Source organism: Equus asinus, chromosome 22 (assembly GCF_041296235.1).
Source record: "Equus asinus isolate D_3611 breed Donkey chromosome 22, EquAss-T2T_v2, whole genome shotgun sequence".
Taxonomy (NCBI): Eukaryota; Metazoa; Chordata; class Mammalia; order Perissodactyla; family Equidae; genus Equus; species Equus asinus.
The window spans coordinates 56,310,356-56,324,324 of record NC_091811.1 but is presented as its reverse complement, the minus strand read 5'-3'; the positions used below and the strand labels follow the sequence as shown (position 1 = coordinate 56,324,324).

Below are 13,969 nucleotides of genomic sequence, written 5' to 3'. Positions count from 1 at the left end.
ACATGAATTGGATGAAGACAAACAATGAATAACAAATACAATAAATACGTAAAAAAAGTTAGTTTGTTAGATGGTGAAAATGCTATGAAAAAAAGACATACATTAGGTTAATCTGCAGTAGAGACAGATTGAGCATTGAATCAGTTATTTAGGACATACTCACTAAGGTAGTGATGCTTGAGCAAAGGTGTTAAGGAGCTCTGGCTGTTATATCAAGGAGATATCTGACGATAGTTTACTCTAGATCAAAAGACACTGCAAATACCATAAAACTATGTCGATAACCTTGTCATTTGCAAATAGTGACAGCCCTGGTTCTTCTTTTCCATTTCCTTAAATTGTCGTGTGAGTCTCTTTATTTGCTGCGTTCTGGATAAGCCCTCTAGTATAATGTTGAAACAAAGCAGTGGTAGTGGGCATCCTTATAAAGCAGCTCCTTTAACAGAATATGCTTATAGCATTTCTAATTGAGTGTAATGTTTGTTATAGGACCTTTTAAATTAAGATCTTTTTTACAAATATTTTTAAGCCTAAAACAGAATTAATAATACAATAAATCCGTATATGCTTATCATCCATATTGCATAATCATCAGTACTTTTCCAGACTTAGTTCACCCCTGTTTTTTTTCCTTTGCCAAAATATCTTAAACCAAATCTAAGGCAGCATGCTGCTTCACCATATATAGTTCTGAAACTATAGAAAGCTTTCAAACTGGATCTTCAAAGATGAGTAAGAATGGAAACTTAGGTGCAAAGGCATAGAAAAATGAATACAATAGAATTTTTAGAATGTTATTAAAAGTTTGCGTGGCAACAATAGAGTCTAAGTAAAAGTAGGATAAGGAATGATAGCATAAGCCTTATGGGACGTTCACTATGTGCTTGGTGTTTTTCTAAATTCTTCACATGTATTAACTTATTGAAAGTTTATACAATTTTTTTCTGCTCTCTCTTGCTCACCAGGAGTGGCAGTTGAAGAGTTTCTTGTTTGGATTGATTATGTTGCAGTTTACATGCCAATAATAATATTAGGACTTAGTACCTTCAAGTTCCACTCTCACCACGTGTATTCAGCATAGTACTGAAAGTCCTAGCCAGAATAATTAAACTAAATAAATAAATGGCATCTCTGTTTGCAGATGAAATGATCTTATATTTAGAAAATCCTAAAAACTCCAAAAAAGAATTGTTAGAACTAATAAATGAATCCAGTAAAGTTTCAGAATACGAGCTCAAAATTAGAAAATCAGTTGCATTTCTATATGCTACTAATGAAGTATCTGAAAAGGAAATTAAGTAAAAATGTCAATTACAATAACACCCAAAAGAACAAAATACGTAGGAATAAAATTAACTTCGGTGGTAAAAATCTTGTACACTGAAAAATGAAAAACTAATGAAAGGAGTTAAAGAAGACACAAACCAATGGAAAGACAGCCAGTGTCTTCTTTAATTCTTTTCATTGCCCAAATTCCTTTCAACACCCAAAACACATAAGGAACTCCAACAACGAAATAGCAGAAGACTGAAACAAACAAAAAACCCCTTATCACCTAATAAATAAATGGGCTGAAGACTTGAGTAGAGTCTTAAGTAGATATTTTTCCAAAGAAGACATAGAAATACAAGGAGGTAAATGCCCAATAGGTATATGATAGATACTCAATGTCGCTAATCTTCAAAGAAATGCAAATCAAAACCACAGTGATGTATCACTCACACTTGTCAGGATGGCTATTATCAAGAAAACAAAAGACAAGCTGGTGAGGATGTTGAGAAATTAGAATCCTTGTACATTGTTGGTGTGAATGCAAAATTGTGCAGCTGCTATGGAAAGCAGTATAGAAGGTTCTTTAAAATTTAAAAATAAAACTATCATAGGGCCGACATGGTGGCATGGTGACTAAGTTCGCACTCTCCACTTTGGTGGCCCAGGGTTCTTGGGTTTAGATCCCGTGAGCGGACATACATGCCGCATGTCAGGCCATGCTGTGGTGGCATCCCACACACAAAATAGAGGAAGATTGGCACAGATGTTAGCTCAGGGACAATCTTCCTCAAACTGAAAGGGGAAGATTGGTAAGAAATGTTAGCTCACAGACAATCTTCCTCACACACACACAAAACGACTATCAGGTTATCTAGAAATCCCATTTCTGGGTATATATTAAAACAATTGAAATCAGTGTCTCTAAGAGATATTAGCACTCCCATGTTCGTTGCAGCAGTATTCACAAATGTCAACATATGATAACAACCTAAATGTCCGTGGAAGGTTAGATACAGAAAAGGTGGTAAAGGCATACAATGGAGTATTATTGTGCCTTAAAAATGAAGGATATCTTGGGGCTGGCCCCGTGGCCGAGTGGTTAAGTCTGTGCACTCCGCTGCAGGCGGCCCAGTGTTTCGTTGGTTCGAATCCTGGGCACGGACATGGCACTGCTCATCAAACCACGCTGAGGCAGCGTCCCACATGCTACAACTAGAAGGACCCACAACGAAGAATATACAACTATGTACTGGGGGGCTTTGGGGAGAAAAAGGAAAAAATAAAAAAATAAAAAAAAAAATGAAGGATATCTTGTCATATGTGACAACAGGGATGAAACTTGAGAACATTTGCGCTAAGTAAAATAAGCCAATCATAAAAAGATAAATACTGTGTGGATCTACTTCTATTAGGTATCTAAAATATTCAAAGTCATAGAATCAGATGGTAGAATGTTGTTGGCAGGGAATGAGGAGGGAGAAATGGGGGAGAAGCTAATCAATGAGCATAAAGTTTCAATTGTACAAGATAAGTAAGCCATAGAGATTTGCTGTAAAACATTGTGCCTGTAGCTAACAACATAGGATTGTGCCCTTAAAATTTTAAGTGGGTAGATCTCGTAAGTGTTCTTACCACTTTAAAAAATATAATGTGTACATACTCACAATTATAGCTGTTAGATATAGGGAACAATATTAATAATTGCTACAATTTATTGAAAGCTAATTATGCTATATGCATTCCAGATTTCCTTCTATCCCTATAGTGAGTTATGTACACCTGATTGACCTGATATTATACCGGATTTACCAATGGGGAAATATATGCTTAGAAATTATAAAAACCTCATTTGTCAACTATATGTCTTGTTTAAGATACAAACTGTACCTCAGATAGGATGAAATGAAATAGAAACCATTCATAAGTTTCCTCTAATATTTTAAATCCCCTTCAATTTTCTATCACTTTCTTTTCTTTATCCATAAATTCTATGCTGTGTTTCTCAGTTGAATATATCGCATAACAATCATTATGAATGTTACACCACTAATTAAGATTATAGTGTATTTTTTGTTACTAAGAAGCGGTTTGTATAATTTAGAATATGTTTTAGTATCCATTAATTCTTTTTCAGCTTGACACACACACAGACACACACATACAGCTTTTCAAAATACTTTAGGTACTTATTAATGCCTTATGTAGAATGAATTAAGGAGTTTTTTAACAGATGAAATCCTCAATTTATATAAAATGGAAAATTTTGCTTGTTATGAAGTTTTTATTAAAAAACAAACTTAAATGATTTTGTTTAGGTGTAAAATAATTTGGATACATGCCTGGTTTCAAACTAGTCCAAATCTTGACAAGGAACTGCACATGAATACGTAATATATATATGAGCTTATTATATATATGTATATATAAGCTTATTCAGGAGGAAGAGCTTATTTTCTATGGAATTATAGAAAGTGAACTCATCCTACATATCTGAAATACCTATTTCTTCACTGTTTTCTACAGTTTGTATGCATGTATGCATATATGCACCAATAGCTGTTGAGTTATTATGGCATTGGGAAATATGGAGATGTATTTTGCACCATTTCTACAAAAGGATATATTGTTAAAGGTCTGTGCATTTTTTATCAATAGGAAAATTATATGGACACATTCTATTAAAGTTAGTGACAGGTAATGTGTCTTGGTTTTTAAATGAAATTATTTATATTTTTCAATCAATTATGTGGCATTTATGTTTTTTTCCTAGAGAAACTGTGAGATAGTTAAGAGAATTTCTGTCAAATATAAATGAAAGTCACAAAATTATATTTTCTGTGTAGAGTAAGTAAAATATATCAATATTTATACACCGTCTCTTCCATTCTGGTGAAAATTTTTCTTTCCTAAACAAAACTCAAAATACAATTTTACTTTTTAAAATAATTATTTCTTAAGAAGCTAGAACTAAGAAAGTGTACAGAAGAATCGGAGTCAGAAAGACACAAGAAAAGTTATTAAATTAAATGAGAAATGTATTAAACAAATGTGCTTGTAAAGTATAGGAAAAAAGAGAGAATGAACAAGGATGAGAGGGAGGCCATTGTGATTTGAAGAAGCTACTGAAATTTCACGTTTCTATTTTTTAAATTGCCCTGCAAATTTGTCTCTAATTTATTACACTAGGTCACTTCATTTGCTTGTGAAAAATAGTTTTCCTCACCATGCCCAGGAAAGCTCGCTTGACTTGCTGATTCCTTAGACTGTAAATAAAGGGGTTCAGCATGGGGGCTACTGAGATGTTTAGCACAGCAACTCCCTTGCTCAAAGATACCCTGTCTTTTGCTGAGGGTTTAATGTACATAAAAATGCAGCTGCCATAAGAGATGGAGATGACGATCATATGAGATGAACACGTGGAAAAGGCCTTTGTCCTCTGACTAGTAGAAGGAATTTTTAAAATGGTTCTGATGATATACATGTAAGACAGAAATATCAACGCCAATGTGAACATTAGAGTAAACACCGCACAGGAAAACCCCATTATCTCTAGGAATTTTGTGTCTGAACAAGAAAGTTGCAGCAGGGGAAAATAATCACAGGTAAAATGGTCAATAATATTAGACTTACAGTAATCAAGGTTTAAGAGCAACATGAGTGCAGGGAATATGATTAAGAATGAAACTAGATATGAAGAGAAGACAAGGAGTGTGCAGACTCTCCGATTCATGATGGTCATGTAATGCAGAGGTTTGCAGATGGCGATATAACGGTCATAGGACATGGCAGCTAGGAGATAAAATTCAGTGACCCCCAAGAGAATGAAAAAAAATAACTGAGCAATGCAATCATTAAAGGTAATGGCTTTATCTCCTGAAATGATGGTGCCCAGAAACTTGGGTATACTGACAGTCGTGAATGAAATCTCTAATAAAGAGAAATTTCTGAGGAAGAAATACATGGGGGTCTGGAGGTGGGAATCCAGCAGGGTGAGGGTGATGATGGTCAGGTTCCCAGTGATGCTGAGCATGTAGGAGATGAGCAGAAAGACAAAGATCACCACCTGGAGCTGTGGGTCATCTGACAGTCCCAGGAGGATGAACTCTGTTATTTCTGTCTGGTTTCTCATTCTTCAGTTGTTTATTTGTTTTTCTCCTGCCAGACCTATGGGAGAAAGTGCAAAGAACAAATTTGTAGAGTGACTTGACAAATACTCAAGTGTGGAGCCATAATGTGGCTGAAATAGTATGTCATTTCACCTGCAGGGGAAATGTAAAGCAAATTGATAATGACAATGATCTTCTGATTTCCTCTGTTTTACAGGTGAAAAGTTTTTGGTTGAGGCAGCCTTTAAAAATTCAGTATCACAAAGCTCGAAGTGGTCTGGCAGCGATTTGTTCCTAGACTTTTCTGACCTCAAATATTACCTGTGAACTCTCAGAGATGTGTCCAGAAGCATCCTTCCCGCTGAGAACCACCTTTGTGCTATTGCTCCAATCCGTATACAACTTTCCCTGTCAATGTAAGTTGAACGTTCAGTTACAGGGTCCAGCCCGGTGGCATAGTGGTTAAGTTTGGCACACTCCACTACAGTGGCCTGGGTTTGTGGGTTCACTGGCCAGACCTACGCCACTCATCAAGAGAGGATTTTCACAGCGTCCCACACACAAAATAGAGGAAAGATGGGACATAGATGTCAGCTCAGGGCCTCTCTTCCTCAACCAAAAGGAGGAAGATTGGCAATAGGTGTTAGCTCAAGGCCAATCTTCCTCACCAAGAAAAAAAAGAAGTTCTACTACATTGAGTCCTCAAAAGTGGGAAGGATAGTTTATTTTTTTTTAAGATTTTATTTTTTCCTTTTTCTCCCCAAAGCCCCCCCCGGTACATAGTTGTGTATTCTTTGTTGTGGGTTCTTCTAGTTGTGGCATGTGGGACGCTGCCTCAGCGTGGTCCGATGAGCAGTGCCATGTCCGGGCCCAGGATTCGAACCAACGAAACACTGGGCCGCCTGCAGCGGAGCGCGCGAACCTAACTACTCGGCCACGGGGCCAGCCCCAAGGATAGTTTATTTTTAAGTGATTATTTTGTCTTTAGCCATCTATCAACTTTTGCTAACACTCAGTTTTTCCAACTCCTACTACTACCTCGTTGGAACTCAGAAATGCTAAAGTCATTGTCATGAGTAATTTCAGATGTAGAGATAGAGGAGAGGAAGAGGTGAAAAATCATTTAAACTGGAAGGGCTTAAAATTGAGATTGAATCCCTTGCAACATGTTATGACATTTCAGACTACAAATGTGTCATTTTTAGGACCAATATTTTTATCCAACTTATTTACTTTTGTATTTAAAATTATTATTATTACTACAATTATATTGAAGAATTTTTCTCAATTAAAGAGTTAGATAAATTTTCTCCAAGAAAGCTAGGGTAATGGTTTCATTTCTTTATTCGTATGTGTTTTTAAAATAGTAAGTTTTAATTTTTATCTTTTTAAATAAAAATTTAAATGATATTACCATAGATATTTCCATGAGGAAGAGTGAGGACATCTAGGTTTGAATCCAAGCCACTTACTAGGTATGAAAATCGCTTAGCTCCTCTGTGCTTCATCTATAAATACACAGCTTGTTCCTCTGTATACAAGCCTATCTCATAAGGTTATCATGAGCATTAAATGAGTTAATATATGTGAAACTTTAATAGAGATGCTTAGCACTTAATAACAGCTTTATAAGGCTCTGTTCAGTGGAGAAAATGTTCCCCAAACTTTGGGATTAAGAAGGTGCCCTGTGTAAAAAGCTGTGTACAAGGTAAATAGTAATGAATACATTTAGCACATAGAGAACCACATAGGAACGATAACAACCCAAGAAAATGAAGTGGAATCACCTGGTTGTACAGCACCTGTCAGGCATTCTAGGCAAGTGAATTGTTCTTCCCCTATGTGTACCTGGTGACCTCTCCCACTATAGTGTGGCTGCCTTCTCCACCCCGCCACCATCCCCCGTCCCACCCACACACACAATCCACTGCTCTCATCTTCAGCTAGGATTTGATCAGCACATTTGAGGTATGTTAGGTATTTGCAGCATGTCAACATTGCTACCAATGACCACTTCATTTCTCTGCCCCTCATTAGTAATAGGAATATTTATGAGAATGATTGCATTAAATAAAATATATGTATGTGACTGGCAATGTGGGTAGCAGATTTCAAAGACACCTAAAATCACCACTTGTATTATTCCTACAACACTAGGTTTAATACTCATTTATGATATCCATAGGAATCTTATAGTCATTCTTCCCAAGCTGTGACACAGCCTGTGCTGAAAGCTCCTGTGAACTCCTCCATTGCTCTGGCATCTCAGCAAGTTAGGACAGTCTTCCCTTCAAAGCTATTGCAATATAATCCAGTTCCTCATATAGTCATAGTAGATTTAAAATAAACACTTTAATTAATTAATATTGAATTTGCCATTGAATCATCTACTGCCATCATGTACAGTTCTTTATTTTATGCCAAATTCTAGGCTGTATATGACATAGGTTGCATCTTTGTTTTATAAGATGTGTTTTCCTACTTTACCTACTTTTCAAGATATATTTATTTACTTGACCTGAATTTCCTGTAGTAAGTAAATTTCTAACAGAGGCCTGTAAAAGGAGCCAAATTTTCTGATATGTAATTTAAAAGAGAACATAATAAAATTTTATTTAGGGGCCAGCCCCGTGGCGCAGTGGTTAAGTTCACACATTCTGCTTCGGTCGCGCGGGTTCACCAGTTCAGGTCCCGGGTGCGGACATGGCACGGCTTGGCAAGCCGTGCTGTGGCAGGCGTCCTAAATATAAAATAGAGGCAGATGGGCAAGGATGTTAGCTCTGGGCCAGCCTTCCTCAGCAAAAAAAGGAGGATTGGCAGCAGATGCTAGCTCAAAGCTAATGTTCCTCAAAAAAAATTATTTAAAAATTACTTTCCTTAAATTTCTTCACAATTCATCCACTTAATTAACTTCACTCTTGGTCAGTAACATCATTTTTCGTTCATCAAAGTTTACTTTTCATTGAAAGTACTAGTTCTTCATAACACCTTGAAGTCACGAAATGCATTCTCATCAGATAAACAAGATTTGGTTTCAATCTCAAAGTTGAAATTTCTCCAATAACTTACCAGCATTGGAGATCCAGGTTCAAAAAACAAAAGTTTATTTCGTTATTATTCCATTGTGGTCAGTGTATCATCGCACTATATTTTTAATCTTGTTTCAACTTTTTTTCATATTTGTATTTCCTCGTAAGTTTCCTCCTAATTTTAACACTTTTCTGAGTAATAATACCATGGCTTGTACTTTTTACCTACTGATTAAACCTATGAAAGAATGCCTGAGAAGCTGTGAAGAAAAATTTTAGTAGATGTAGGAAGGGTTCTTGTGAGCATCACTTAAAATGAATATTTTATAGCCGCTCTTCTAGGACCAGAGAAAACAGGTTTAAAGAAACTCTGGCAAGAGATGATCCAATATCACAGAAGCAGGGTTTGTATACTGTGCTTTTATGTAAAAATGTTTATGAAAATTCAGTACATTGTATTCATTTACTAACATCAAATAAGCCTGATAAGAATTACCTGCATTCATTCGTTCATTCGTCAGCCTTTCGAGAGTAATGGCCTTCAGTGGTTAACAAGGGGCATGTGATTCCTAGAGCCTTACCCATCCCAAGGATGTAGTCATGAAGAGTATGAAGGATGTCTCCAAAAATTTAACTCATCTTTTCAGCTTTTTATTCCTGAATGCTGATCCATATTTCCCTCTGGAAGAACATGGTTTAGATTATTAAACTTTATATTTCTTTCCACACATTTCATCAAAATCAATTCTTACTTGCCTTCTAAGAATCCCCGAGACAGACTTTTTGAGTTATCCAAAGTGAAAATTAACAATAATATTTCATATTTTTAAATAAGATGACTACAGAGCATCATCAAGGAGTCATTCTGAAAACACCCTAATATTTTACCCTTCCAAAATCTTACCATCAAGTTAATATTAACAATAACCCTTAGATAAACTAGATATTTATGATTCCTTTGATGTCTAAGGTGAGAAAGGGACTCTATATTAAAGGATACATTAAGTTTGAAGGACCAGAGGGTGTTCCTTCGAGAGACCTAGAGAAGAGCATTAGACTGGTTCCATTTTATTTCTGGTGTGTTTTGTTGTTATTGGTTTGCTTTTAATAATGTTTTATGTTGTACTGGGTGGAAATATCCCTTAGTAAGGCAATAACTTTGAGTCTAATTGATTCAACTTTCTCTATGTTTACTAAATTCTCTCTTCTTTTGTTAAAACTCATTAGAGTTCATTAGAAAAAATTCACAAATCCTATCTCCGAAGCAGTGTGCTTTATTGATTATATCACTCTGTTTCTTTCTACTTTATAAGTTTTAAGAGTTGTTCCTGGCTTGGGTTAATACATTAGAGAAAAGGAAATTGTTTAATTCAATGTTGGGGGAACATCTAGTTTTGATTCATAATTACTCTAAATTTACTTTAGGCACTGCTCAATTATTCTGGGCTTTGGACCCTGATACGGTCTTTCTTAAAGAGCTTCCCTTGGCCTGAAAGAAGCAAAGACTCCTCAGGAGAAGCCATCCAGTCTTTGGAAGGATTGTTTTATTAGACGCTTTTTACCTTTTTTTACACAATTATTTTAGATAGCTATATTCCTGAGAAATCTGAATCATTTATATTTCTTCATTTCAATAATGATGGACAGATTCAATTTTCAGCACTCATGCAGTGTTCGTAGAATAAAATCAATGGAAAACAGAGATCATCAAATCACATTTAATAATAATTTCAGAAGTAGTAACACTCATATCTGTTTATAGGGAATATCAACTCATAACCTCACACATTTACTTCATTTGCTATAATGTTCAGAAAAGTAAAAAGAAAATAAGATTATCTTATCAAAACGCCATTAATTGCTTATTTATGACATTCTAGGGTAAATACTTATCACAGAAAGTACATGGCTTTTGCTGTCAGGGAAACATGGGTTAAAAACACAAATGGTCCACTTACTGACTTTGGGACTTTGGATGAGTTACTTAATTTCTTTAAGCTTCAGTTTTCTCTGTTTAAAATTGAGTTGAAATTTCAAGGGTGTTTTTGAGAATTAATTGCAATAATGTAAATGAAAATAATCTATAAACCATGTGGCACTTAAGATTCTTTAAGACCAGCTGTTTTATTTACTTTATTTTTTTGTCAGTTGGAATTACTTTGGGGAGGATGTTCATATTGAGTGTAATTTAGCCAAGATATTATTTATTCCGGTGAAATACTAAGGACTTTTATATTTTATCTCATTTAGCCCTTAAAACACAGCTATGAAACTTTTATCTTTATTCCCAAATAAGCAACTAGCCTCAGAGAGGTTATGTACTTAGATATGTTCATAGCTAGCAAATGTCAAATAAAATCTCAGACAACCTGAAACTAAAATCTGTTCTCTTAAACAAAGAACTACCTAGCCTATATTCAATTAGAAACACACAGAGACGTGGATAGTAGTTTCCTGCCTTCAATAGAGAATGAATAAATTGATATGATAAAACAAAATATATTAACCCCTTTTTACACTTTTTGATATATCCACTTGCAAAATATAACTCCAATATATCCTATTTAATTTATTTGAAAGTGGAGCCGATAAATAATGAATCAGTGATAAGGCTTTGGAGACTTTCTTTGCCTTCTATATGTCCGACTTACCTCTGATTTTCCTACAGGCTCATTAATACTCAGAACAGCTGGAATATAGAAAGATATTAGCAGCTGCCATTGCTGTAGTCCAGAGAAACCAGAATTTCTGAAAACATTTGCTCTCATCAAATTTGCTTTCTATTTTCAATGTTTTTGCCTTAAATTTTCCATGTTATCCAGAAGGGATACGTTTCTTTGACTACAGAGAGTAAGAAAGGAGAAAATATACAAAAGAGAAAAAAAATCACAAAGAATTTTAAAATTCTCTGGTATGATTTCTACATAGATTTTATGTAGCAGAAGTCAGTTAATTTTTTGTCTATTCTCTCTTCCACTGGCTCAAGGGGACTAATTCAGTGAACCAAAATTGCCAGAACAGGAATGGACACAAAACACCAAGGAATACATAACATAATACACATTACTATTGAAAGTGGAAAAGGAAGCTTGAGGGACAGTGTCCAGTGAGACAGAAAAGAAAGTAACAACATGCAAACAACAACACTAAGTATGAAGTTAGTTTCTCTCAACATTATTTTTCAAACAGAGATTAGCAATGAAATATCTTAATTCCTGATGCAGATCTCTACCCAATACTCCATGCCGTTTTTTAAACTGGCAATCTGCTACACTGTACTGAGTATATTCATTAACTCCATTACATTTAATTTACCTCCCAATAACAATGTTTGGTACCATAATACTGCTAATACTTGATACATTTTTCTCCTGCTCACGCATGCTCTAGGAATGGCAGTTGAAGAGTTTCTTATTTTGATGGATCAACATTGTAATTTATATGCCAACTATAATATTAAGAGTTAGTACCTTTCCTGACTAGACTAGTAATAATATATCATGCCCAAATGGGATAATGTGAGTGAAAAAAACAATAAAATAATGCAAATCCATCAGAAAAACTATGCCAAGGAATTTCAAATATGCATAAAATAGAGCAAATACAAGTTTTCTGTTTATTTATTTTGTTTTGTTTTTTTTCAAATCAGGCTACCATATTGGCTATTATAGCTCAAGACCTCTGGCAAATTACTCAATTTTTCTGAGCATCAATTTACATATTTGTAAAAAAAAGATAATCACATCTAGTTTACTATATAACTCTGAAGATTAAATAAGATCTGGTATAGAACATACCTAGTTCCAAATATGGCATAGAATAAATGCTCTCCCTAGAAGAGATATTATTTATGAAATCCCTATCAAACATCCAGGAGGCAGAAGAGTAATGGTAGCTGCCTAAATATTCTTCTTTTACATATTTTTTTAAAAAATAAAGATAAAAAAAGAGAGTATATAAAATAAGACACAACATATGATTTCAGTATAACTAAGAAATATGTGATGTTATGAACTTCAAATTATTTGTAAGTAGGAAAATAAATATCCAAGTCCATCAGATGAGTGAGAAGAATTGAACAGATACTACAGATAGTGTATAAAAATATAGTTGTTGCAGATATTTAATTTATTTCATATTTCATATAAACTTAAGAAACTGTTGTATTAGTTAAAAGGAGAAAATATTTAAGAATGAGGTAATTAAAACAGTGTACACTCCTTTAGCCATCAGCGTATAAAATATTTTTATTATTCAGGAAATTAGCAAAGAGACTTATGCTCTATAGTCATTGGTTTTCTATTCAGAATTGTAAATCAGTGATTACATACAACCTACAGATAGCTTGAAAGGAACACAAGATAGTCAATTTTAGGTTAAAAAAACAGCTTAAGAAAGTAATCTCAGCGTTGCAGGTGTCTGTGAGATGGACATAGGAGGATATTGTAGAAGTTACAACTCATTTTTCCTTTATTGCATCTTCACAATGACGTTCATTCATGCTCACACATGCTTTCATTTGTTTCTAGAAAACACTACTTTATGAACCAAATTGTTGAAACCTTGTTTTACTTGCTGATTCCTCAAGGTGTAAATAAAAGGGTTCAACATTGGGGCAATTGAAGTGTTGAGAATAGCTACTCCTTTGGTCAATGATGCTCTTTCTTTTGCTGAAGGCTTGACATACATGAATATACAGCTTCCATAGGAGATAGAAATGAGAATCATGTGAGAGGAGCTTGTGCAAAAAGCCTTTTTCCTCTGACTAGCAGACAGGATTCCCAGAATGGTGCTAATGATGCGCAGGTAGGACAGAATCACTAACGCTACTGTGAACAGCAGAGTAACAAATGCAAAATAAAAGCCAGTCATCTCTATTAAGCCACGTATGTGAGCACAAGAGTTGTAAAATGGGGAAATATTCACAAGAGAAGTGATCAATTACATTGGAAGCACAGAAATCTAACTGGAGGATAAGTATGAGCAAAGGGAAAACAGTAAGAAAATTTTCTAGCCATGAACTAAAGACAAGTAGGGTGCAGATTTTCTTGTTCAGGATGGTGATGTGATGGAGAGGCTTACGGACGGCAACATGACGATCATAGGACATGACAGCTAAAAGAAAAAATCAGACACACCCATGGAGATGGTGAAAAAGTAATTGAGCTAAACGGTTGTTATAGGAAATGGTCTTGACTCTAGTAACCATTCCCCACAAAAATCTCAGGATAGAAACACTGGTGAATCTAATCTCCAAGAAGGAGAAATTCCAGAGGAAGTAATACACAGGAGTCTTTAGCCTGTACAAATTTTCTGAGTTGAACCACACCATCAAAAAGGTAAAACATAAGGATAGGCTCTGGAAACACATATTGCAACCGATAAGATATACCAAGGGTTTATATCCATAACACAAAGGTATATCCTGCTAATAAATAGGATCACATAAACACAATGAAAAGTAAACACAAGTTATGAATAGGCAATTCATAGATGAGAAATAGAAATATTAAAATGTCCAGTCTCTCTATTAGTTGGAGAATATGAAATTTAAAAGAATAT

At 34.9% G+C, this 13,969-nt stretch overlaps 1 protein-coding gene across 1 annotated transcript; it reads right to left on the bottom strand.

The window, feature by feature from the left end:
- Positions 1 to 4,459: 4,459 nt before the first annotated feature.
- On the bottom strand, positions 4,460 to 5,401 carry LOC106832603 (olfactory receptor 6C1). The gene has a single exon (XM_014843437.3). The coding sequence runs from the start codon at positions 5,399 to 5,401 to the stop codon at positions 4,460 to 4,462; it is 942 nt and encodes a 313-aa protein (XP_014698923.2).
- Between the last annotated feature and the right edge of the window lie 8,568 nt (positions 5,402 to 13,969).

Excerpts from the sequence above, each read along its gene's own strand:
- LOC106832603 (XM_014843437.3), bottom strand. The coding sequence starts at position 5,401 with ATGAGAAACCAGACAGAAATAACAGAGTTCATCCTCCTGGGACTGTCA.